This window comes from Zophobas morio, unplaced genomic scaffold (genome assembly GCF_036711695.1).
Source record: "Zophobas morio isolate AGI-343-1 ecotype UQ-CSIRO unplaced genomic scaffold, CSIRO_AGI_Zmor_V1 ptg000419l, whole genome shotgun sequence".
Taxonomy (NCBI): Eukaryota; Metazoa; Arthropoda; class Insecta; order Coleoptera; family Tenebrionidae; genus Zophobas; species Zophobas morio.
This window is the reverse complement of record NW_026972523.1, coordinates 241305-267482: the sequence shown is the minus strand read 5'-3', so window position 1 is coordinate 267482 and position 26178 is coordinate 241305. Positions and strand designations below refer to the sequence as shown.

Here is a 26178-nt window from a genome sequence, read left to right as displayed (position 1 = left end):
AAATTCAAAAAAGAAATAATAGAGAAAAAGATATCTTAAATTTTAAATTAATAAAGCAATAACCTAGTTAAATTAATAAACTCAAGTTAAACATTAATTAAAAATTAAAAAGTGCACAACTTTCTAAAGAAATTAATATAAGAAAAGAAACGAAAGTATGAAGATAATAAAACAAAAAAAATTAAGGCGGAAATTCCAATAAAAATTAAATAATTCTCTACTTCTTAATTATAATAAAATAAGAATAATAATTTTATGAAATGTACCTTTGAATAAATTAAAATTTTTAAAAAAAGGAGAAGTATAAAAAAAGGAATTTTCATAAAAGTAATATAAACATTAAAAGATAAAAAAACTCAAAAATTTGAGTAAGCAAATTAGTATATTACATAAAGAAAATTGCGAATAATATATACACTTAGGAAATTATATGAAATTTAGAAGCACATAAGAATTTTTAGTGTGTACAGTACCTCAGGAATATCGGAAAGTGCTGCGCTGAGATTAATTTCTTGTTCTTTACAATAATTTTTATAGATACAATAAACTTTCAGGGAATGAAAATATATATAAACCTTTCCTAGAAAATTCGTTATTTAAACAATTCGATAAAAAAAATTTAAATTCTTCCTTCAAGTAAAACAGTTTTATTATATAGAAATATAAATCTTCAACTAAAGTACCTGCAAAAGGAATGCTGGGGAAAAGACAGAACTCTTAAAAGTAATATGGGGATAACTTATATATGGAATTGTCTAATAAATTTATAATTATAAAATAATTATTTTTATTCATAACGAAAGTAGTAGATAGTACTTCTAACTTTTATTTTTTGTATGTATATAAAAAAAGGTAATACAGGAGAAGTAAAGGAAGAACCCCAATCTCTGCTAAGCAGATCTATTTTTTCTCGAACCGTCTTGAAAACGTTATATAAGTAAAGTTATCTAAATTTTTAGGAAAAATTTTACGGGATCACTAAGTACAGTAGCAAAGCTTTGCTTAAAATCCTGAATAGACCACGAACTTTTTTCATCTTCTCGTAAAAAAAAAGCAGAAATTAGAAATACATTTTTAAAAAATCCTATAACTTGATTAGAAAAGGCTATCAAAAAGTCGACCTTCTTCTAACATCTTGACCTCTTTAAGGAGTCTAAAAATAAAACACAAGAATGAATATAAAATATTAATAAGAGTTAATAAAGAGGACCTGTTTTCATTCATAACAGCTTCAATAAAACAAAAATTTCATAAAAATAGCGATTATCTATATATACTTCTGCACATTGTAGACGCCATATGATTACAGTAATTCCATAAAAGTTTATAAAATAAGTTTTTTTTTAATACTTGCTTATAATCACTATTCTATAAAGTACAAGTAATATTGCATAATCATCAATATTAAAGAAATTATTATAAAAGTTTATATTATTATCATTATTTTAACTGCTAAAGTTATTAAAGTTTTGCGAAGCCCTTCATATAACGTTTATATTATTATTTTAACTTCTATAGTTATAAGCTTTTTCAAGTCACTGACTCCGACTTTACTGTCCAAATATAAGGCTTTTAATATATTTGATTTTGTAGTTTTGTATGTAAAGTTATGACTTCGGCCTCTTCTTACATCACAAAAATAAAAAAAGTATTTGTTAAAGGAAAAACTTCAGAATTCAAAGGACACTCTAAAAAAGTTTAACATATTATATTATCGTGTAGTTTTTTTTTATAAATATTCAAGGTAAATTCTATTTCCTGGAATTGTGAAGGGAAAAAGTTAGCTTCCGGTTCTTCTGACAACACACTTAGAGTTTGGGATCTAAATCAGGTTACTGTTTACTAAAAAATTTACGAAATTCTATTATATATTTTTTAACAAAATATATATTAAAATTATATATTTTATTCACTTTTTTATCACACTTTAGTCAAAAAAAAATTCGTTATTTAAGGAAACCAGCAGTATATAACTTTCTGTTTCGGAATATTTTTTTATTATCGAGTTATAGAAAATATAAGAAAAACTTTATTGCTTTTTATGTAATTTAGAGACTATTAGGATATTCACAAAAATTATGCAAATAATTAGATGCATATTTTAACCTTTATATTATCATAATAGATAATTGTAAATTATAAAAAAGAATTTTAAAAAATAATTCTTTTTAATTAGTCAATATTTTAATGGATACTTTTATAATTAACTTTAATTGTAATTTAATCAGTTGAATTCCATTTTCTATTTTTATAGCATAAAATTATAGAGCCTATTACTTATTTAAATATTATTTTTAAAGTTTGTCTTATTTTTTTTATATAACTTTATTTAAAGTTCTGAATTAGTTGCTTTTACAATTAAGAAATAATTTTAATCTTTTATTTTTATAAGAAAAATATTTATTTAGAAAGTTTTTATTATTAAAAAAATAAGCTTACTATACTTATAAAAAATGTTTTAATAAAACTTGTTAAAGAATTCTTTACTCTTTTAATGAACAAAACTTTTTTATATAATTTTATACTTAATAGTCAATGTAAATTTTTATTAATCTTACAATTAATTTAATATTTACACCCTCGCGTTTTTTAAAAGTAATAACTTTTTTATTGTAAATTCCATTAATTTTTAAATCTTTTATAAACCTTTTTAAATTTGTTTATTTATTATTTAATTTAAAAATGAATTTTTTAATATGTTTGTGTAAATAAAAATAATACTTTAATTTTTCAATCTCCAATAACTTAATAAATTTTTTTTTAATCTTTATCGAAAACTTTTTAGTTTATATTATATATAATAGTTTAACTTTTATCAAAATAATACTAATTTTATACTTAAGACTAAAGAAAACTTTTATTGCTGATTCGATTTTATTGGAAATTTCGTAACAAAATTGTTTTAAACATTTTTTATTAACAATTTTATGTTATTAATTTTTTACTGGTGAATTAATTTTTAGTTTACTTAAAACTGAAGTGAAATTTTTTATATATTAAATTAATTTTTTTTTTGGATTACTTTATTTAATATACTTCTAATTATTTTTTAAAAAAAAATTATCTTTCGGATTATATAATATCACGGTTAATTGACTTTTTCATGTAAACTAATTATTCGTTTTTTTTAATTATGTTAATTTACTTTTTACTTTAATTAAAATTTTTTATTAGATATTTTGATATTATTTTAGTTTTACTTGATTATTATTTAAAGTTTGGTGTCTTTTTTAATCCATTGAAATTATTATAATTTTTTTTAATGCTTAAAATTTTTTACTACTAAAAAAAATTTTTAATAAATTTTTAAAACTATAAATAAAATTATAATTTCGTAATTTTCTTTTTATTTTTTTTAAATACTAAGTTTTAGTAATGATAGTAGCTTTTGTATTAATATTTTTCAAAATACTTAATTATTTTTCTATTTTTTTTTGTAAATTTCAATGATGACTAATTATTTAAATTTCAATAAAAAATAAGTAAAAATTTTTTTACTTCTAAAATTTTCAAGTATTTTGAATTTTTACATATTTTTTTTCCAGAGTCGAGGTGATACCTACAACGGCCATTTCGGTAATATTATCTTTATTATTTATATAATATAAAATAATTATTTAAATCTTTTACTTAATAAATCTCTTTATCTTTACTTACTCGAAGTTTATGAAACTTTTTTTGCGAGTAAGTTTCTGAATAATGTTAAATTATTGTTTATATTTTTTTTAAAAGTTTAAGATATAAGTTTATTTATACATAACAATTTAAAAAAAAATTTAATAAACAAATTAATATTTTTAGAATTTCTAGAGTTTACAGTAATAATTAATAAGGATTCTTTTATAACTATATTTTTTTATAACTTTATATAAAGTTAACAGAAAGTATTTTTTATGTATTTTCTTTGTGGTTGATTTTTCATTCGAAACTCATTTTTTTACAAATTTTTTATTTTATTGATAAAAATTTAGTAAAATATTTATATAAAAACTGTTTATGCTAAATTTTTATAAAACACTAAAATTTTTATAGAATTTCTCTTTTTTTACTTAAAATTTTAAGTTTCTTTTTTTTATTTTTAAAAAAAACTTTAACTCCTTCTAAACTTTTATTAAATGATTTATGCAATTTTATTTAATTAATTGATTAATATCTTGTGTTTGCCTTGGAAAAGTTGTTTATTACAATTTGAAAACTTTCCTTTATTTTTATTGTAATAAATATTTTTACCAATTTCTTTTCGCAATTTTGTATTAGAAAGGATTTAAAAACTATAATAAGATTTTTGTTCTTTGAAATTTAAAAAAATTTAGTATTTTTACTTAAGTCTTCCTTTCAATTATTATAATTTGAACTAACTTTATAAATTTTTATTAAAAGTTTGTTTTATATATTTGTCTAACTTTAAACTATTTTTATTGTTTTTTTTAATGAGTTTATTGACTTTGCCAAAAAAAATTGTTTTATATATTTATAAATTTAAAATATATTTATTACTAATTTTTTGTAGGTTTTTTTATAGTATTTTTTTGTTTAATTTATTCTACAGTGCACTTTTGTTTATAAAAAGGTTTTTCTGCATTATTTTTGAAACATTTATTACTAATGAGAATTATTTTTACCAATTACTTTCTTTATATAAATATGTAACATATAATTAAAAATATTATTATTAACTAAAATCTTTTTTTGCAGTTTATTTTAGAAACAAAAAAATTATTACTAAATAGTCTTGTTTTTATTTTTATAAAAGTCTTGCTTTATTTAAAACTTTAGATATTTTATATATAATTAAATTATATTAGTTTTTTAATCTTAATTATAATATTATTTATATAAAATTTGTAAACTATTTTTTATTTTTTCTTTCACTTCATTTGCAAATAAAATTAAATTAATAATTAAATAAAGTCACTCGTTTAATATTTAAAAAAATTGACTGCTTTTAAAAAACTCCGCAAAATAGCGGGGCGTGGGTACCTCTTCTTGGTGCGCTTATTTCAGCATCGCCTACCTGGTCAGCCACCATTGAGGAGCACGTGTCCTATTCTCGAGTTCAGCTGGTCTAACTGAGTCTTAACGGGACCCTTATATCTTTTAAGGTAGCTCTTTGCTAAATCTTCCCGGCGCTATAATAATTACGTGACCCTCCTCCCCATCTGCACTAGTTGCCTTGCTTTTTTTTAACTAGCCAATTAAAAAGCGTCTTTTTCATAAGCCGGGCGGCTACGGGTTCAATAAATATTTGCAAGTGTAGCTTGTTGTACTTCATAAACATCATTATTATTACTATTATTATCATTATTATTATCATTACCATTATTTTTATTCCACATATTTTTTATGTACATATTTATGTTTAATAAAGGCCCTATTGAAAAACTTTGCTGGAATCCTTCTAGTACTGACCTCGTGGCCACCGCCTCTCTGGACAGGACCGTCAGAATATGGGACATCAGAGGTCGCCTGACTTTCCTTTTTCACATAAATTTTGGTATATTGTAATTCATTAGGAGTTTATTTGGTTACTATTTAAGGGACGACACCATTTAAACTTATTTATACTATTATTATTACTATTATTATTATCATTACTATTATTATTATCATTATTATTATAATCATTATTATTATAATCATTATTATTATAGCAAGTAAAAGTGTGAAAACCATTGAAACTAATAGTGAAAATATAAACATTGATTGGAGCCCGGATGGGAGTACTATTGCTGTGGGAAATAAAGTTTTACTTTTTTTTGTTATTATTATTAATTCGCTATTATTATGCTATAAAAAAGTTTACTTATATATTTTATATATATATAAACTTTTATATTACTTATTTATAGGTTTTTCTCTATATTCTTCGTTATATGTATTTATATATTATATAACCAGCTTAAAATATTTATGTTTTTCTACAAACTACTATTCATAACTTACATGTAATCATAAATAAATATAACTACTACCATCTATACAATGTTATATTAACTTAATTTATTTTTTATTTATTATCGTCTCCGTAAAAACTTTATATTATATTTATTTTCTTTAGTTTACTATATAATTACTTTATTATAAATATACACAAACTAAAATCTACTAATAGTTACTATTTATTAGTTATTATTATTATTACTATTATTAAATATTATAATAAACATGCGTTATTCGAGGTACTTCTTTTTAATTTCGGGAGTATATTATTTTATTTATTAATTATTATATGAATAGCTTATAATAATCTACTTATAAACTTATTATCCAAAAATTCATATTTTCTACTAATTTATTAAAAGTTATTTTTATTATTTGTTACCATTTATAAAACTACAGTATTTTATTTTTATACATTCATTGTTATGAATTTTTATTCTTCTATTATTATTTTTACTTCTTATTATTACGTCAAACTTTTAACTTTTTTTTAAGGATGATCAAGTTATTTTTATTGATGCCAAAAAGTGGCACATCATATCGAAGCAGAAGTTTCAGTTTTTGGTTTTTTTTATATTTTTATGATTAATATTAGTATAACTTTAACTATCTCATTATTATATATTATAATTATTTATTTTTTAGGTGAACGAAATAAAGTATAACAAAAACGGAAACTGTATTTTTTTAACCAATGGAAGAGGTTTTTTAATTTTTTTTTAGTGATTTGATAAAGTAATAATATATTACTTTAAGAAGTATAATAATAATGCTTAATAGAAATATATGAATAGTAGGAAATTATAATAGTTTGAATAAAAATACTATTTTAGTGAAATGGTTGCAAAGTGATTGGTTTATATAATAATAGTAAAGCTCGATTGGCTCCCGTTACTATTCAAAGTTTTTTTTTAGGTTGCGTTTGCATCTGTCAGGCCGAACAAATGGCCCTTCTTCACACTGTGGTTGGACACACGGCGGACTGCACGTGCATTGCTTTCGATAAGACTGGAAAGTAAAAGCATCTTTATTGATAATTCCTTGAACTTTTTTTAATAATACTTCGTAACTTTTAAAGATATTTAAAAAGATGAGAAATATTATAGATATTTTTCTATAAAAAAATTGAAAGTTATATTGTATTGTAATATAAACCAATTAAAGTTTAGATAAATAAATACTAAAGAAATGTGTAGTTTCACTTTCCTTATTGACCCGGCATTACTCAGTAAATAATTACGTAATTTATATATAATAAATAATCAACTTTTAATGATAACCAACGAACTAGTTCTGCAATTATTATTTGGCCTTCATAATATTTTTTTTATTACAATTTTTTTAAAATATCAATAGATTCTGCCTTTAAAAAATATAGTAAAATAGTAAAAAATATAATAAACTCATGTTTATAACTGAACAAAGTAATGAAGTCAAGCGGCTTATAACATGAGAAACATAATACGAGCATTATTTAAACATTATAAACACTCAAACGGTTTGTGGGAAGAACGCTCGTTAAAAAAATTTTCATTATAAAACATAAGCAAATATTTTTATGCAATTTTTTAATGCGCTACGGGGATTGGCTCGTATTATGATCAATTCCCACGGTCATGCTCTCGTGCTTTAAATGTTTAAAAAATGCAGCATGCGGGCCAGGCACCCATGATTTTATAAAAACCAATAGAAAGTACTTTGCCTTTCCATAGCAAGTACAATTGATCTGTATCAGCTACGCTTTATATATAGTACTGCCCATTAAGCTCCAACGTGCGGCTAATCTGGACTATAAAAAAGCATATTACGCTTACACGTGTATTTTCTTCCCCTGGGACTCCCATCTGCCCCTTCCACACGCGTGCGATCATTGCATTATTTTCCATGTGTCCTTCGCGATTATTGCTAACATTGCTTTCCACGTGTTTACCTGTTCAGGTATTTTGCGACAGGCGGTGCGGATTCTTTACTTTGCATATGGGACGCTGAGGAATTCATTCCCATTCGAGTCGTATCTAGATACGAGTATACTTTTATTAATATTATTATCATTATTTTATTAATATTACTATTATTATTATCATAATTGTAACTAAATATGCTATCATTGATTTCTTAAACATTATTATTAATTTTTTTGTATATTACTATTAAAACTTGTGATATTTCTTAAGTACAAACTAATGTGATAATAATTTTTATTGGGGATAATTTATATCAAATACTAAATTATATATAAAATAATAAATTTTGGTAATAATTATATCTTTAATTAAATTTTTTAAATATCTAACAATTAAATTTTATTTTTATTTGCTTATGCAACCTTTTAGTATTGTATGATACTTTAATAATAATTAACTTTAAAAAAGCTTTCTTACTTAAAAAACTGTTCTCAATTGTTCTCGCTTTTTAGATTGTTTTGAATATATCTCTTATGATTATTGCAAAGTTTAGTGTTTGTTAACTTTATATATATTGTTGTATATCATTTTACTATCTAATAAACTTTTATTTAACACTTTTATATTTTTTAGTTTATAAATTTCTTACTAATATTGTAAAGATTTCCTTTTACTCTAATTTATTAATATATCGATTTTATTAATCATTTAAAAAATGTTTTTTTTATAAATTTCTAAGAGATTAAAGTTTTATAATAAATTTGACTTTTTTATTATATATATATAATTATAAGAAAAATAAAGTTATTATATTTTACTATAAGAACGGCCCTTGAAAGTTTGAGTTTTAGTTACGATGGAAGTATTATTGCTGTCGCCTCTGAAAGCCACAAGCTGGAGTTGGTGATTCTTTTTTTTTTTATTATTATTATTAATATATTTTATAAAGTTATTTATCATATTTATTAAGAAATAAAAACTTTATCTTCTATTATAGTTTGCTTATAAAATAATTAAAAAAAAGTTTGTATAACTTATTTATATTAGGCTTATGTAGAAACTGGCGAATGCGTGATGGACTTTTCAGCACCCGGGCCATTGGCTGCCGTATCCTGGCATCCGTCTAAGCACGTGCTCGCCTATGCAGGCGTGGACAACAGCAGGTGGTCTTACGTGTGGTTTATATGAGTTTACTTACACTTATGCAACTAATAGCGTAAGAGACAGCAGAGACGAACCGCGTGGCATGTTGAGGGTATTTAGCGCTTTTTCTTAACCAAAATCTAATAAAGTATTATCTTTCGACTTTTTATTCAGCATATATAAAAAGTAAAAAGTATATATATTATTTTTTCAAGGAAACTTTATGTGCTTTTGCTATTAATTTATCTATATAAAGTTCTTATTGTTATATAGAAGACGCTACATCCTCAGCAGAAGGTTCTCGTAAGTGCTCTTCAGCTAAATATATCTTTTTTATATGTAAATCCAACTTTGCTAATAATTTGGGCACATCCTTGAAAGGATGTATAACGTTTCGGTTTGGTTGAACTGGCGTTCTGTCGATCTGCTTTAACTTTTAAAACATTTAAAACTTTTAAGTACAACTTACTAAACTTCTCAATTTTATTATATTACTTTAAAAAAGTGTAAGCAAATATATTTTTAAGCGTATAAAGATCGGTCGTAGTTTGGTATTTGTTAACTAACTTTCAAATTATATGACACATCTTCATTCATTAAATGAATCTAAGTATAAGCAGGTTGAAAGGCTCAACAGTCGGAATATTCTTAGTATTATGCTTCATAAAAATTATAGCAATTTTTTAAACACTCCTTATAAAAGGATGTGGATATATGCGTTATAGGTACACAAATACGCTGTATTCTTTTAATAATTTTATATACACCAAGTGGTTTTTTTCATTTTCTCTTTACAAAAGTTGAAACCTTGAATTATATAACTTCCAGCTCTTCCTTATTTCACCTATTACTATAGAAATTGTAGTGAAAGCGACAGAGCAGCAATATTTTTTATTTAATCATTAACATACTACGAGCACTTCAGGAACAAGTTGAACCCGCGTTACCTTTTTTCAAGGTAAGCGGTCATAAAATTTTTTCGAACGCAGATAGTACCCCCCAATTCGCTGAATGCTCAGTGCTGAAAAACTTTCATGGCGCTGTCAGTAGCTAACTCTACTTATTTAGCCCTGATAATAAAGCGCATTTGTTCGAGTTGACGGCATTATGGTTCTGTTAAGGAAGTCAAGGCTTCCGCACCCTCAGTTGATATAGAGAGAAAGTAGGTTAAACAGTAGTTGATTATAAATCACGCCGGACTCCAGCCTTTCTGCGTATTGCGGTGGAAAACCGCTAAAAATCACTACCGGAGAGAAAGGCAGAAGACCAGAAGTCACCTGGAGATACCTACTATCAACCGCTGCCCGGCCCACCCTCCCCGACTATGAGCGCCTCACCCAGAAAGGAGGAGCCCTTATACATACATTTTAGAACTGATCAGAGTTATCTCTTTCATACTGTATAGCGGAAGGGCGAAATACCGCCGATAAACAAAACCAGACGCCTTGCTTAGCCGGTTCAGTTTTGAATAAACTTTATTATTTTTATTTTTTTATTTTGGCAATATTGCAGGAAGCTTCTTTGGTAAAAGCTATAATAATTTGCACAAAGGATAATAAAATGAGAAGCAGTGACGCAATACAGTTATTAAGTAGCCAGTTTGGCTGAATTTAAAATTTTTACAATTATTTCCGTTTATTCTTTAATTATTGGATTAAAAAATAAAGATAAAGTTCTTTTCATATTGTCATTTGCATATAGCATTGTTTATCTTAATAATTATCACAGTGTTGTATGTATTACCGTGTTAAGAAAGTAAAAGTAAAAAGTTTAATTTCTCTTATTGCATTCTTTTTTATATATATATTGATTAGTATTCTCTCAGAGTTCAGTCTGGGATGCGATCCCATAAAAGAGTAGGAAGGCCCAGGACATTTTATAAAAATAGATTCAGGTCCTTTATATACCAAATGTAACGCACCAGTACTAAAAAGAAAACCGTCAGCGGAATAGTAATACAACAATTTGACTTGTTGGTGCATAACTTTTTATATATAAACTTGAGATCTATCTAAAATTAATAGAATATTATTTGTCGTTGGGAATTTTTAAATCATAATTCCAACTGCTAATATTAATATTCTATACTTCTCCCAATAAAAATGATTCAATTAAGTTATTAGTCTTCAATTTTTAAGACTTGTGACAGTATGTAAATAGATTACCAGGAGGGTTAAGGCCGATTAGCATTTTAATGATTTCGGCAAAAATAAAGTGCGAAAAAATACTACATTTCAGATATATAATTACTTATAAGGCAAGTATATATTGTTTTCTCTCTTTTCTTTGTAGTAAATAGATACCTTCCTTAAAAGAAAACTTGCAAACAATTTTTAACTACTCAATACTCATTATATGCGAGTAAGGACAAACTTAAATTAAACCAAAAAAGAAGAGAAGAGGTAAGTAACTGCTGAAAATTAGTATAGGGTTAAACGTGGTAAGAAAATTTTACTTTTAACAAATGAACTTATAGTATAACAGAAAGTTGTTTAACTTTAGGTTTCGAATGACAAATTTTTATCGAGTGTCATTACTTAAAAGTGCCATAGTGTTTTTCACTACTACGTACTACCTTTAACGTAAAAACAAAGTGAACAAAAAAAAACAATTTTAAAACTTGAAGTGCGTTTATAGTTTGTCAAAGGAGGGACATAAATTAAATTTTGAACATTAACCCAGAAAAAATTAATTCAAATAAATTGTTAAAGTCTAAATCAGCTTGAAGGACAGCGATTTATAAAAGATAAAATTTATTTTTCTTTTCTTTATTATGAAATGAAAGTAATGATCCAAAACCCATTATTCATAGTAGGTTTTTAGGTTGGATAGTGGGGAACAAAAGTTTTTAAGAAAAGAAACCACAATTCCAACTTCACAGGTTATTAGTTTCTCTGGAATTAAAAAGATTTTAGGTTCATGTATACTTATTAAAGTTAGAGGTCAGATTAGAGAACTACGATTCAAAAAAGCTAACATTGTTTTTCTTAAAAACCATAAACAAAATTACAAAAGGTTTTAATAATGCGGATGGCTTAGAGCTTTGATTTAGCTATATACAAAAAAAGTTAAAGAATTAAAAGAAATATTTTATCTTCTCTTTATTTTTTGTGGCAAGGCAACCTACGCAAACATCAATTTTAAGTTTTTTTAAAGCAGTGTAAATTAATAACTTAAGTACAACTAAAATTGGTTTTAATGTAGCATTTACCCTTCCAAACGCGCAAAGGATGGGGACCTGAATATTTTTTGGCTTTTTTTCAGTTTCCTCTTCTTTCTTCTATATATTGAAGTTGGATGTATTACTTTTAAAGTTCTGTATATATTTTAAATGAAAAGACTAAAAGTAAATGAAGACCTTCTCATAGAAGCAGGTCCCTTTTGCGTTGAATTTGTGCTAGATTTTGTCCAAATAAAACTGCTTACGCCTATGTATTGTAGATATCGGGCGTTTAAAAAGGGATGTCCACGTCTTTACAAATAAATTTTTCAGGTTTCTTAATAATTTTTAAAATACCATGAGAACTGCTTTATATTCTTTAATTGATAATAAGTTAAAAGGCGAACTGTTAAAAAATAAAAAGTTGAGGCGGGAAATTCAAAAGGTAGAACCCTCCTTTAGATTGGCCTAACTATATAAAAGAAATTATTTCTACAGTTGAATAAAACATATTCTAGAAAGGAAATTACAGATGAAGCACTACTTCAGCTACGTTTTCAGAGAAAGGAGCGTTTAAGGCAAAAGAGGTTCTAAAGTAGAGCCATTTTTTAAATTTAATTTTTTAAAATTTTCAACTACTTACAGAGAAAAACTCAAAGTTCTTGCTGAAACCGAATCTTTAACTCATCAAAGAGGCATTAAATTTATTTGTGAGTGTTACCGCTTATTAAAAAATAGAAATAATTAAGTCAGCACTCCTGTTCAATATCACACTGAGCAATTTAAGCCTCCTGAATGGTGCGTCCCCATTTGTGCTGATGTTTTAGACTTTAACTTTAAGGTCCTCATTTTTTATAAAAAGATTTCAATTTATTAATTAATAAAATTTAAAGTTGAATTTTATACTTAATCTGTTTATTACGTGTATACCGTTTATTAACTAAGTTTATTCGAAGTCTACTAAGTTACTACTTTACCTTATTGAAGTCTTGTATAAATTAAAGTAGAAAATTAATTTTTTTTAATGTTATATATTATTTATTAGGATAACGCCTTTAATTTTTTATTCGTTTTTGATATTTTACTAATCCCCTATTATATTTATTATTTAATTAAATTACAAAAGTTGGTTTAATTTTTTTTACTTTTAGATATAATGTTTAAAGTTAGCTTGCAAATTAACTTTTTATATAATTTTTTGAATTTTTTAAAGATTCAAAGAGTGAGTTTTGTTATTCAAGATTTTTAACTCTAAAAAAAAAAATTTATTTAAAAGTAATTTTACTGTTTTAAATTTTTTATTAGGAATTAGGAGCCGTTGTGCAATTTGATTGCATCATGTTGGATCCTCCTTGGCAGCTGGCCAGCGCTACACCAACACGTGGGGTATGTTTATTTTTTACACCAATTAGATTTCTTCGAGATCATAAGTACAAAATTAATTATATTTTATTCTGCTAAATTAATTATTTTTACTAAAGATTTATTTTTAAGAATTTGGTTATAATAATTTATACTTACTTATAATATTATGATTTATTTAAAATGCACTTATTTAGAATTCAGTAGAAAGAACATATAAAATATATTCGAATAATATAAACAAATTTTAAAATATATATTTTTAATGATTCTAAATTTTATTATTATTTTTGTTTTATGTTATCAATATTGATTAATAGAAGTTTGATCAATAGATCATTTCTGTAGGACTTTACTTTGCATGAATTTTTTATTCCTTCATTCACAACAGAGAAACTCTGTATAATTCACATGTTTGCTTCATTTATTTAGTCGACTACTACTTGATTAGTGCTGTATTTAGTGTGATTTCGATAACTTTTCTTAAAAAAAACTTCTTATTATTTATGTTTCTATAGCCAATTAAATTGATATATTAAAGAAAAGTATATATATAATTTATTTTATTTCCTTCATTTTAAACTTATATTTTAAAAAATAATTATATATTTAGTATTTGTTTTATTAAACAAATAATTTTAATTTTGTATTCTTTTTATAAAGTTATTTTGAAATAATTATTCGCTCGATTCAACAATAATAAATTAATTATCATATGTTTATTTGACAGAATGAAAAATTTTTAAATTTAGCTCCACAAAATATGTTAAGTAGATTATATATTGTTAATATCCTTGATCGTACTTTCTTTTTTCAACGAAAAGTTATTTATTTTCTAGTTTAAGAAATTGTATTTTTAATTTTCGGTTCTTTTAATTTTTTTTTCCTCTTGCAAAATAATTTATTTCGGAGTAACGAAATTAATATTTTTCTGTTTTGTGTGGCTGAGTTATAAATTGGCGTACTCCTCCTTTATGTTTTTATAACTTCAACTTTCTTATTTAAATTCTTTGTTAATACTCCAAATAATTTTATATAAAAAGTTTTTAAAACTATTTTACTCAACTTTAAATCCCTTCTACAGTAGTACCTTGTAGATTTTTCAATTTTTTTTAATAAATTTTTTTTTAGAAATATTATTTTTTTTTACAATTTATATCTAACATTTATTATTGCAGGTGGCATTGGGCTACTGTCAGCTGTCTGACGCTGCCATTCAAGATCTCGCTCTCGAAACTTTATCGCAAAGCGGATTCTTGTTTTTATGGTTATTATTAAATTCGTATTATTCTAAAAGATTTTACTTATTAATATTGATGTCTATATAATCAATTTTTAATAAAGTAATTTTAATGAACCTTTTGTAATTTATATTATTAGTACTATTTTTAATTTAATACTTTTTTTTAAAACTTATGAGTTAAAATTTTTCTTTTACATTTAAACATAATTTACGTATTAAGAAATTAATAAAAAAAATATTTATTTTATATTTATTGAATCTGCAGAGATTTCTTACTTTGCGTTTTGACTTATTAAAGAGTTCAAGTAGCTGATATTGTTCATGTTTGGCTTATATTGTTACAGATTATATTATCAGCGCTTTTTTATTATTATTTAGCAGAGTGCGTATTTTGTTACTAACTATACAAGGTTTTCAAGTTCTATAAGATTTTATTTATTTTAATTCATATTTTTTGTTTAAAAAATAAATTTTTAATAAATCTTGATTGACTTCTTTTTTATATTAAAAAAACTACTAAAAGTTTTTTTTAAGAGCACTTACAAATGTCTTATATTAATTCTTATCATGAGAATACGCCTATTGAAACTTTATATTTTTGTATATTTTAATTTTTTTATTTTATAAAATTTTTTTATCATAAATCTTATTTGAAGGGTCATTAATAACCGCTTTGAGGTGGGACTGCAAATGCTGGAGAAGTGGGGATACAGGCACGCAGTATTTTATGTTATTCATCCTTGAGAATTTCTTAAACTCGCTTTTTAAATTTTTAACCATTTAGTTTAAGAAAGAGTAAAATAAATTTCTTTTAATAAAATGTTATAGAAAACGAAACAAATCTATAAGCACTTATAATTTTTATGTATTAGCATTGATTTTTCTTTTTTAATTATATTTATTATTATAAAATTTATAGAGAAGGTAATAAAAGTTTAAGTTATGTGAAGGTTAAGTAAAAGTTTATTAGTTTTTAGAAATCCTCGTAATATAGCCTTGCAGACTTAGCAGTTTTGTAATTTTTTTCTTCTGAACGGTGGTTTAAGTTAAGCTTGACCAAATAAATAGCCTTTGCTTTCCATGGCAGGTTTATCGATAGCATTGATTGGGTTAAGCGAACTGTCAATCGACGAATGGCAAAGTCGCACGGGTTTTACTTGCAGCACGCCAAGGAAACGTGCTTGGTGGGAATAAAAGTTACGTGTGGCTCTGCTACTATTATTATTTTTTACTTAATCTTATATTTTTAGGGGAGCCCACGTTACGAGCCCTTGAAGGCCACCGACGTGATCTATGCAAAGAGACGAGGGCAGGTGCGCCGTGAATACTTTATATAAACATTAACTAATAAAAAAACGCCGTAAAACAGAGCCAGAAGCCCGAAGAAATTTATAACGTGATTGAAGATTTGGTTCCTAACGGTGAAGATTTGCTAAAATTTTTTTAAAAAATTCTGATCTTTATGCTGAGCTTACTTTTTTTTTAAGGTAACTACTTGGAAATATTTGCACGGAGAAACAATCTTCGAAACTTTTGGGTGTCTGTCGGGAACGAACTATAAAAATAATTAAATAAAAACTTATACTTTTATGATTATTAAACCAGACAATTTTTGGTGTTTCTTGTAAATATTTGTATACTATTATATTTTTTTTAAATGAGATGCATTTTCTGGGGAGTTAGAAAACCGGACGGTAGAGCACCGTGGTGACGTACTTTTTCTGGTAGCGGTGGGTCATCCCTAGCACCATCACCCCGTCGCTGATGGACAATGCATACAGGTGGTTCAGTAACACGTGGTTCGGGATTGGCAAGAGAGACGGATCGCTGCCGGTTTACCAAGTGGTTAGGATGCCCTCCCAAAGGATAATTAAGGAATCCGTACCTCTGCGAGACTGGCGCGCAGTTAAGCAGCACTTGCATGAGATGCGGCGGCAGTACGGGCGGCGGCTTGCTGGTGCCGTCCAGTTTGGGGATCGTCTGGCTGTAGCCACCTGAGTCCCCTCAAAAGTTTTTATGCTTTCTTAACCACGTGAGGAAAGATTATTTGCTACCCGGCGGACTTTTGGCAGGAGCGGAGGCTGATACAAAATCCTCAAAGTCGAAATCGTCTTCATCTGCGTCTCCGATTTCAAGGAAATTGTTTACAGCTCCAGACCGATCTTTATAAACAAATATTGTACATAAATATCTTTATAAGACTAATTATTATTGTATATAACATATACCTAATAATTAAACTAACAATGATCTTTAAAATTCATATAGTTTGTAAGTTTTAATAAAAATCAAACAAAGTCCAGAAGGCACCAGACATTTGGGTTAATTGTTAACAAGAAACAAATATATATTTAACAATTTATAGTGAATACGAAGAAATTTATAATTAGTAAATTTTTTATAAAATAAAAACAAATTAAGTTAAATAATCACCCGCATTGGGAATAAACTGTTTATATATAATAAATATTTAAAAGAAAATAATTTCAAATGAATTAGTTGTTTGTAAGTTTTATAAACTAAAATTAAATTAAGTAGTCACCAGGCATTGTGGGTAAATCCGGATTTATTTTCCACTCGTTGTCGACAATAAACTTAAACTGGTGAGTCCCCGGCGGCAGATTGATGATGGTTGTAAATTCTTCGCGACTATTCAGTATAAATAAGTTAAGCGCCGAAGTCAGCGCATTAGATATAACAGATTTAGTTTTATATAGGTTAACTGAAGAGTGTACATTTACGCTAGACCCAATTTAGATTTAATATATATATATATACGAGTAAAATATCTGAAGACTATATAAATGATATCTAAAAACATTCAATTTTTCTTTAAAAAAAATTATTAACAATTTAAAAGTTTTTAAAATTATTTATCAAATAACAGCTATATAAGTCCTATTATTAAAAAATAAATCTTTAAGAAAAGATTGAAAGTAAAAAATTTTTAAAGGTATCTTTGAGCTAAAAAGCTTTTCAAGATGGCAATCTTTTAATTTAAAAGATAATAACAGAAAAATGAAGAGAGAAACTGGCCAGCTCAGAGGGCAAAAATTAGAAATAGAAGTAAGTAATAAACTTTATAAAACAAACAGTTTCAAAAAAAAATTATACAAGTTTACTTGCAAACAACTGTTAAAACTTTTTTATGTATTTATATATAACAAAAGATTTAAAAACTTAAAAAGTTTAGCAGATAAACAGTTAAACAATTTTTTAATTAAGTCAAGAGCGTTTTTATACAAAATAAGACAAGGATTGCAATAATATATAAAGAGAACTATAATTACAAAGATTACTACACAAAAAAAAATTATAATAAAAAATCTCTGCGACTATATATACGTAAAGCGTACACAAAAATGAAATATAAAATTAGTCTAAAGAGAAAACCTTTTATTTAGTGGGATTCTCTCGCGCCAGTTATTAAACGTGCCAGTCACGTAGATGTGGCTCCCTCCGTGCGTCCACCGGAAAACATGGGGCACTAACGCATTTTCTTTTTCTAAAAAAAAAATAGTTGACGGTAATAATAATAAGTAAAAGGAATCAAACATCGTCTAACCAGTACTTGCTTGAGGGAGCTTACTTATTGCTTTGTTACGCGTTGAAGAATCTAAAGGAGATAATGTGGGAGAGTTGGATAAAAAGAAAGGAATTTCAGCTTTAATGGTGCAATCAGCGGCATCAGTTACGTTAAAATCCATCATAGCCCGCTGCTTACTTAAAAAGATTAAAAATCAAATTAAGCAAAAATTTATTTATTATAGACTTAAAATTTAGTTGAAAAGTAAAATAAAAATTATGGTAGCGTTAAAAAAGAGTTGTATACATTGTATTCTATAATTACAAAAAACTTAGAATTACGGTAAAAAAAACAATATGACGCTTTTAATTTTTTTTTTTTTTAACAACAAAAGACCACGATAATAACGGAAATCGAGGTAAGTTTGGTTTTTTCTGCGGAAAAAAAACCTTCGACAATAAAAGTTTAAAAACTGGTTCAAACAAAATTTAAATCAAAAAACAATAAACGATATATATCTTTACAAAAAGTTATAAGTTATGATATATATTAAATTACTATTTTGAAGGCGAAACTTCTTCATTAGGCAAATAGCCGGTTATTATAGACTCTGACTTTCTCGATTGAAGGCTGGTGTTACCCATTTCTTCTAAAAAATTAAAAAAGCTTATAAGAATTATTGTTATAAATTCTTTAGGGGCAAGTGTTCGGAGCAAACGAAAGCAAACTGCGGAGAAGCCCCTTCAACTCGCTTCGTTTTGGCTCATCCGACGCATATTTTTCTGTTATTAAACTTTTCCTAAGACAGTATTGCTCTTCCATTTAGACAACCAAATTTTTTCCATTGCATACTGCACCATGTCATTATAGTTAAAAACAGCTCATGAACAAATGTTCATATTATTTTTCAGCAGCGCACCACTTAATTTTTTTTGCAAGATGTTCACCCTAATCTAATCATTCTCAGTCTGGTTTACTTCGACCAAAAACTTTATTGCCTGTTAATTATTTGTTATTAACTGTAGGACTACCCAATACAACATTTAGTAAGCTTATAGTTAAATGAGTATATAATCTAACAAAAAAGTTCTAATTTAATATCAAGGTGAGGAAACAACTTGGACTGAACATATAAATCTCTACCTAAGGTACTTCTAACTGTTCCTGGGAATTGTTACAGATGTAAACTCAGCTCGTAAGAATTCGTTATAAATTCTATAATTTTTAAAGTCTGAGTAGATTAAATTTTACTATTACGAATTTTGTAGTAACGTGCCATATATATGATATTTTTAAGGCCCCCCCCCCCCCAAATTCTTTACATAGTACAAAAGCTAGTTTTTTTTTTAAGTTTTCGTTTTAGCTCCCTCTGCGCATAGTTTTAAAGTTAAACTGTAGCGCCTGTAACTAAGGTGTTATATAAGAGAGAGGAAAACTGGTTTATTGAATTGCTTTACCCGCCCCTCCGAGAACAGCTCAGGGATATACACGTATACAAACTAAAAGCGGACTTCGCAAAATACAATCTTACTGCGTCTTATAAGTTTAACAAGACCCTATGATTGGACACTTGAAAATAATTAAAAAAAGTGGTTTAACCAACCTCAGAAGGAGACATTAGTGATGGTAAAAATGAATGACGTAAATGGTTAAGCTGCATCCAGTAAATTCGTTTCCAAGTAAACAAAAGTTAGAACACCTAAATTAAGGTCTTTTTTAGTAAGTACTTTAGCAACAAATATCAAAATCATTAAATTAATTTTAAATAGTCAAGTATATTGTAAAAATGCTTAACAAAATCTTTTTTTATTTTACAAATACTGATCCTTAACACTTAGTTTCTATAGCCCTTTATTGACCAGAAAACTTAACCACAACATTTTTATTAAAAATTAGGAATTGTCGAATGGTGATTAGTAAAACATAACGCTTTAGCTACTCAATATAATTATTATATCTCTTAATATTTAATAAATAATTTAGTTTATATTTTTATAAAAATAGTTATAATACGCAATTACTAAAATAAATGTGAGTTTTCTGTTTTAGAGGTAAAATACGTATGGTATTTTAATCTTCGAACGCCAGTAATAAAAAATTTTTTCTTTAAAGATTAACGGGTTTAAATATTATATATAGTAACAGATATACGCACGCGTCCAAGAAGAAAGCACAGACCAAATAAGAACGCAATTGCCTGTTTATAAAAGCAAACATTTTTTAATATTCTCAAATTGTGCGACAAAATTTTTAAAAAATTATAAAATTTAACAAAAATTAACGCGTTTTAAGTAATAAACAGAAATTTTCTACAAGACATTGGTTTAAGATTTTCAAAGCCCCGTAAACACAATCTCTTATTCTTAGTAATATTATTAATTCAAAGTAAAAGAACATATTTAAATCGTTTTAAACAAAGCTTTTAACTCGCCCTTAAAATTCATGTTTTACATGGGCATCTCCTTTAATAGGACATTTAAATATACAGTGGCTGTATTCATAATTATGCTAGCACGAATTCTGCAAAATTACTTTATTAAGCATCGCACTAAATCTAAAGTTCCAGTTAAAAGTTGCATCTACATACTTACTTCTTTTTGTTAACGTGATTGCACTTCGGATTTCGTGCTACATTTTTGTGAATCTTTTAATACAGATTTTATGATCTTATCATTTCAAATATACGCTTTTGTTTGTGGACATGGGGTGCGGGATATAGCTTTGGACAATTTAATGTAAATACATGCCCCTAAATATGGAATTTTTTTTTGTTTATTTATTTAGATAAAAGAAGTTGGTCAATGCTTGCAAATCTCATTAAATTTATATTTAAAGCAATTTCTAACTTTTTGAGTTAATACTCCCTTTTGCTTTTCTTTTATTTTGTTCGTGTTCGTATACATATTTTTTTTTCTTTTATACTCCTTTGTAACCTAACAGCTTAACAACCATATTCTTTTGACAACTATGTGTCTTTTCAAAACATTTCTCCAGCATTTGTAGTAAAAAAATTGAAGTTTGTTGAGGACTGAACAAACTGATACCATCGGGCATGTTATTACCTCGGATACCTACTTTTCACTTACCCGGGGGACAACTCTCTAGATAAATGCTTGCGCCCAGTGGAGAGTTTCTTGGTCCTTGTTACATTCTTTATAGTGAAGCGCGTCTAACATCCCTTTTACATGATCTTGGATCTGGTTATAACCTTCTTGTTTTCTATTTCTTTCTCATTTTTATTGGCTAATTCTTTTTCTTTTTCATATATTATCATTTCGTTTATTTTAAATTGTACTTAATAACCTATTTCACACTTATAATTCAGTTATTCTTTCAGTTATAATTTTGGCGCGCTTTATTATCTTCATAGAACCCTAATGACTTTTAAGGCGTTATAAAAACTGAAATATTCACTTAAGATCCTATCTGAGCAGTATAGATGCTATTAAAGCAATACTGATAAGAAATGTTGCGATGCGAGGAAACTCGAATTGGCATTGACCGGAAGTTAATGAATATGTATATCCTTCGGAATGTTCGCGGTTCGTTCAAGTTGGGTGGCATATGCAGCCGTGATCAATTATGGTATGCGTTTAATGTGTCACGGAGGGTATGTTATTGACTTTAGAAGAGGAGTTTACGAACATAAAGAAATTGGATGATGAAGATATCAGATCACTAATGAACTGCATTAATATCTTAAGCTCTAGGATTGGATATTAAGACACAAGAGTGCAAGAAGTTTAATAGATTTGTAGGGGTCTTAGTAAATTATGGTAAATGGGCCTCTTTTAGGCAGAATGTATTATTTAATCGAAATTGTTCTGGATGTAAATTAAGCATGGCAGGCGTCGTAGCCTGTGCAATTTTACGGAAGGTTAGAACTCAACTGAAGTATGGGGTGCATGAATATGTAGCCTTGTGCGCAAGCTCGTCAAAGCTGCCATTAAAAAAGGAGGGCGAGGGAGCTAAATATGGTATGACCAATGATAATGCTATAAAAGCAATATTACAAGAAAAAATTCAAATGTGAGTATATAAAGGCTTGGCTTAATGCAAGACAGTGCAGAAACCGAGAACTTGAAAGTGAACTATTAAGGGAGAGCTCTTAAGTTTATAATGGCTCAATAAAATTAACTTGGAGTCGGGTGCTAGTTGCCTTATACATAACGACCTAAGTTTGTGGTGTATTTATGACCACTACTGGAAGATTTACGGGGATAAAAGGTATATACCTACATTAGGTATTGGAAAATTTTGTAATAAGAAGGCCTTATTTGTCTCTACTCCCTCAAAGGGCCTCATTAGCGTGGGACAATTTTGTGATGAGAAGAAAAGAGAATTTTAGACTCGAAAGAAGGTGTTTAAATTAAGTTTCTTTATCTTTTTAAAATATTTAGTAAAATTAGTTAACGTAGTATTTACCTAGTTGCCCTCTAGACTACTAAGCTATTTAATAACTTCAGCTATAACACCCTCAAGACGTTTTGGTCTTTGTTCCAGCTCTCTAGACTAATACTATAACGTTTATAATATCGCGCTGGTCCTTTAGACTAACGTAAAACTAAAACATTCAAGACGCGGTAAAAACCTAAAAAGAAACAATGGAAGAAGGAGCAAAAATATGGACGAGCTACCCGCTATTTATTAAAATAATATATATATACCATACATATTGTAGCACTAGACTATAAAAGGTACCTAATAACAATACAGTTACCCTAATACAAATTTTAAATTCGTGCTGTAAAGTGATTAAATTCTAAAAAAAAAGGGAAAGTGTATGCTAACAACGGCATGGATCATCTTTTATGTGAAGTATTTTCAATTTTTACTGCCATTAGAAATTTAAATTGTTGTTACTACTGGATAGTCCCTGAGAGTTACGCTCTATATCTGAATAAAATGAATGATGTCTTGGGGAATATTAAAGAAAGCAAACATAGAGAATTCTATAATAGATATATCGCCTCAAATATAAAACATATAAACTCTCCTGTGTTTCGTGAGCAGTTATGAATTTACATTAGACCGCGCGAAGAATGTAACGTCATGATTATAATGGGCGCCCAGTCAGATCTCATCTGGATATCGATTTATGTGGTCTATATATTGTTGTTTACATAGAGTTTAATCCACTGTTCTATCAATATAACTTTTAGTCGCTTGGGTATGAAAGCGCACAACTTATAGGCAAGTATACAGCCTTACCGCAGGATGAAAAGATGTAAGATTAGTCTGGATTGTACGGATTGCATTTGAATGTTCTGCTGTCCGGGCATTTGATGAATTGGTGTATGAATACTTTAGATATGGCTTTCGTTGTTTACCAATAAGAATTCTGGTATATTATATAAGGAAGAATAAAATTTTTACTTAAATCTCTAAATACACCGCATAACCCAATTGTAGAACCGTATACAATGGAATCTCAATGGTAATGGCTAAGGTTATGATTTACAGAGCCAAATAATTAGACGCTTTATGGGCTGGAGCTTTCAACTACGCTGCTTTTGTTACAAATGCATTTTCTGGAAGTTGGAAGAAATCACGTTTCGTAATACAAAAGATAGACTCTCTATACATGTGTTTTAGAGGCATGACCTTTGAAGGAATGACACAAATCTAGAAGGGGGATACTACTAGGTTCCTCCTATAAGTACTTTTGGAGGATTCGGGTGTATATATGACTATTCCACTAAAAGAGTTCAAAGAGCAGAAATTTGAAATATTTAATAACAGGTCTGCAGCTAAACTTTCCACTCCCGATAAAACCTTTGGATTCTTATTGTCAGCTTACCCTAGTTCTTCCAGCGTTATAATAAGCTAACTGGAAAACTCATTTATAAAAATGACCTTTCCGCTGGCAAAATTGAAAGCCACAAAAAAGGTAGCCATAAAAAAGGTAAAACAGGTTTCAACTTGGATCCTAGGTAGACGTACTACATAGTTTTCCTAACAAAAGGTGGGAAACCAAAGTGGTTCCCAGACACGGTGCAGGACATACAATTTGTAGATGGAAGAGTCAAACACCGTTATATTTGACGTCGAGGGGTAATGAAGAAATACCAGAAACTGAAGAAATACAAAGTTGAACAATGGCAAAGTATCTTTTGGCCAGTGTCGAAGAACCCTTCAGGAAGCCATGACCTGCGGGGAATGAATTTATTAAGGCTAACAGAACTAATAGCCTTGGATGAGGCTGGTAATTGGGAAGTTACTGAGTCACTTATACCAACCACACGGAAATTTTTAATTAAATTCCACGGAGGACTCTACAATCCAGGATGGTACGTGCAGGGTTTTACTCAAATTGAGGTTATGCACTACATCAAAGCAACTTGCCACCTAATCTCTAGAAAAGCGATTTAGACTTCTCGAATCATGGGCACATCAGATGAACTACCAACGATTACAGTTCTATGAGAATAATGCATATAGGCATACCTATATAAATTACATTATACCTAAAAATTTAGGTGGGTTCTACATTACTTCACCCTTTGGTTATTGGTAATAAACGACTTAAACTAGTAAAGGCATTATATGGCACCTAACAAATAGGATTATTATGGTTTAAGCACATAATGCATAAGCTCAATGGACTCGGTATAAAGAAATATAAAACGAGCCTTTCTTGATCGAACATCGCCGAGAAAACTTAGTAATATATGACTTTAAAGTCTATATTAAAAAGGAGAGCTTTTCCCGTAATTTAACGGAAAAAATTGATGGTATCACCGAGGTCCTCCATTCTGATTTTCTGAATCTAAATTTAGGGTATTTGAAAGAACATTGTAAAATGATCCAAGAAAAGTTTATCGGTGAACTTCTATATAACAATGATTTATTAAAATGTAAACCTGTAGAATAACCCTCAGCACACCATTACTTTGGAAAAACTGGTCTTATTTAACCACATGCACCAGACCAAACGTACAGTTGGCGGTAAATAAGTTATCATTGCACCTCAGTTTATATGGCAAAGAACATAGGGAGTAAGCGAAATGCTTGTAAGGACCTCAAGGGTACCCAACCCCTTTAAAAAAGGTCTTGGAGGAAGGGCAAACTCGGTAACCAAGTTTACTCAGACCTAGTTATGACTCTGAGGAAGATCGTAGGCCCCGTTCTGTTACAGTGGTAATTGTAAACGACCTTCTAATTGTTTAAGAAACAAAAAACTTGTAGGTGGTTGCTCATTTATCCACAAAGGCCAAGTTTGTTGCCCTGGTAGAAATTATTAAGAGGGCTAAAAATGAGTACTTTCAGTGCTACGAGAACTGCACTATCATAGTAAGTTTTTTATTATAGTATAAGGCCAGCCCCGTATACATATTGCCAACAATTATAGTGGAACGAAGCTATTAAAGCATATTGGTGTGAAGTACTGTTAAGTCAAGGACGAAATTGAGAAGGAAAACGTATATATAGAGCTTTCCCCTACTAAGGACTTGCTTGCTAATTAAACAAATTATATAGCTAACCGGCAGTACAAACCCTGGTGAGCAGGCTTATGTACGGTAATCTCCAAAAATTTGTGGGTCGGCGAGGGAGTAAAAAGATTTGAACAACCTAATTCAAGCGCAAACCCCGAAATATGGAAATTTTTATTAGTTATTTAAATGCCCTCATGACCAGAGTCCAAGCAGAGCTGTCTTGGTCAATATTACTCATGGTGTAAGCCAGCTCGGTAATCTTCTTCAGGTAAAAAGCGTCGTTGCAATACTTTAATAACAATTCTTCCTTCTTTTTTTAAGTTTATCTTTGTTCGCTTGCAAATCTTTATTATTCATATTCCTTTATATTTAACAAGTAGCGCCGCCTAAATTTATAACTCACTTTTTCAATTGCAAATTTTTTTAAAATTTTTTATAATAAAATCTACCTTAGCCCTCATATT

The 26178-nt window shown here is 27.7% G+C and overlaps 3 protein-coding genes and 1 long non-coding RNA gene across 4 annotated transcripts; 2 read left to right on the top strand and 2 right to left on the bottom strand.

Annotated features, from left to right (window-relative positions):
• Window positions 1–683: 683 nt before the first annotated feature.
• Window positions 684–1041, bottom strand: LOC135120753 (uncharacterized). Its single transcript, XR_010278720.1, has 3 exons — window positions 972–1041; window positions 860–919; window positions 684–755 (listed from the first exon to the last, which is right to left on the bottom strand). It is a non-coding gene; the product is annotated as an uncharacterized LOC135120753 (long non-coding RNA).
• Window positions 1042–1609: 568 nt separating this feature from the next.
• LOC135120763 (THO complex subunit 3-like) lies at window positions 1610–9120 on the top strand. The gene is made up of 12 exons (XM_064045100.1): window positions 1610–1696; window positions 1745–1831; window positions 3546–3576; window positions 5369–5461; window positions 5652–5743; window positions 6436–6504; window positions 6586–6643; window positions 6856–6955; window positions 7879–7965; window positions 8669–8747; window positions 8892–9007; window positions 9060–9120. The coding sequence occupies exons 1-12, from the start codon at window positions 1610–1612 to the stop codon at window positions 9118–9120; spliced, it is 960 nt and encodes a 319-aa protein (XP_063901170.1).
• Window positions 9121–12903: 3783 nt separating this feature from the next.
• Window positions 12904–16041, top strand: LOC135120755 (N6-adenosine-methyltransferase subunit METTL3-like). The gene is made up of 5 exons (XM_064045092.1): window positions 12904–12988; window positions 13453–13533; window positions 14688–14776; window positions 15409–15465; window positions 15840–16041. The coding sequence occupies exons 2-5, from the start codon at window positions 13486–13488 to the stop codon at window positions 16000–16002; spliced, it is 357 nt and encodes a 118-aa protein (XP_063901162.1). The 5' UTR covers window positions 12904–12988; window positions 13453–13485; the 3' UTR covers window positions 16003–16041.
• A 68-nt stretch (window positions 16042–16109) lies between these two features.
• LOC135120754 (5'-AMP-activated protein kinase subunit beta-1-like) lies at window positions 16110–19034 on the bottom strand. Its single transcript, XM_064045091.1, has 10 exons — window positions 19007–19034; window positions 18837–18927; window positions 18318–18475; window positions 18146–18257; window positions 17295–17401; window positions 16807–16914; window positions 16638–16755; window positions 16469–16579; window positions 16228–16307; window positions 16110–16167 (listed from the first exon to the last, which is right to left on the bottom strand). The coding sequence occupies exons 2-9, from the start codon at window positions 18920–18922 to the stop codon at window positions 16244–16246; spliced, it is 864 nt and encodes a 287-aa protein (XP_063901161.1). The 5' UTR covers window positions 18923–18927; window positions 19007–19034; the 3' UTR covers window positions 16110–16167; window positions 16228–16243.
• Between the last annotated feature and the right edge of the window lie 7144 nt (window positions 19035–26178).

Excerpts from the sequence above, each read along its gene's own strand:
- LOC135120755 (XM_064045092.1), top strand. The coding sequence starts at position 13,486 with ATGTTGGATCCTCCTTGGCAGCTGGCCAGCGCTACACCAACACGTGGG. Across the intron at positions 13,534-14,687 it reads GCGCTACACCAACACGTGGG|GTGGCATTGGGCTACTGTCA; the intron begins GTATGTTTATTT and ends TTATTATTGCAG. Across the intron at positions 14,777-15,408 it reads AGCGGATTCTTGTTTTTATG|GGTCATTAATAACCGCTTTG; the intron begins GTTATTATTAAA and ends TCTTATTTGAAG.
- LOC135120763 (XM_064045100.1), top strand. The coding sequence starts at position 1,610 with ATGACTTCGGCCTCTTCTTACATCACAAAAATAAAAAAAGTATTTGTT. Across the intron at positions 5,462-5,651 it reads CAGAATATGGGACATCAGAG|CAAGTAAAAGTGTGAAAACC; the intron begins GTCGCCTGACTT and ends TTATTATTATAG. Across the intron at positions 6,644-6,855 it reads TTTTTTAACCAATGGAAGAG|GTTGCGTTTGCATCTGTCAG; the intron begins GTTTTTTAATTT and ends GTTTTTTTTTAG.
- LOC135120754 (XM_064045091.1), bottom strand. The coding sequence starts at position 18,922 with ATGGGTAACACCAGCCTTCAATCGAGAAAGTCAGAGTCTATAATAACC. Across the intron at positions 17,402-18,145 it reads AGAATCCCACTAAATAAAAG|TCGCGAAGAATTTACAACCA; the intron begins GTTTTCTCTTTA and ends TATACTGAATAG. Across the intron at positions 16,308-16,468 it reads ACCCACCGCTACCAGAAAAA|TTCGTTCCCGACAGACACCC; the intron begins GTACGTCACCAC and ends TTATTTTTATAG.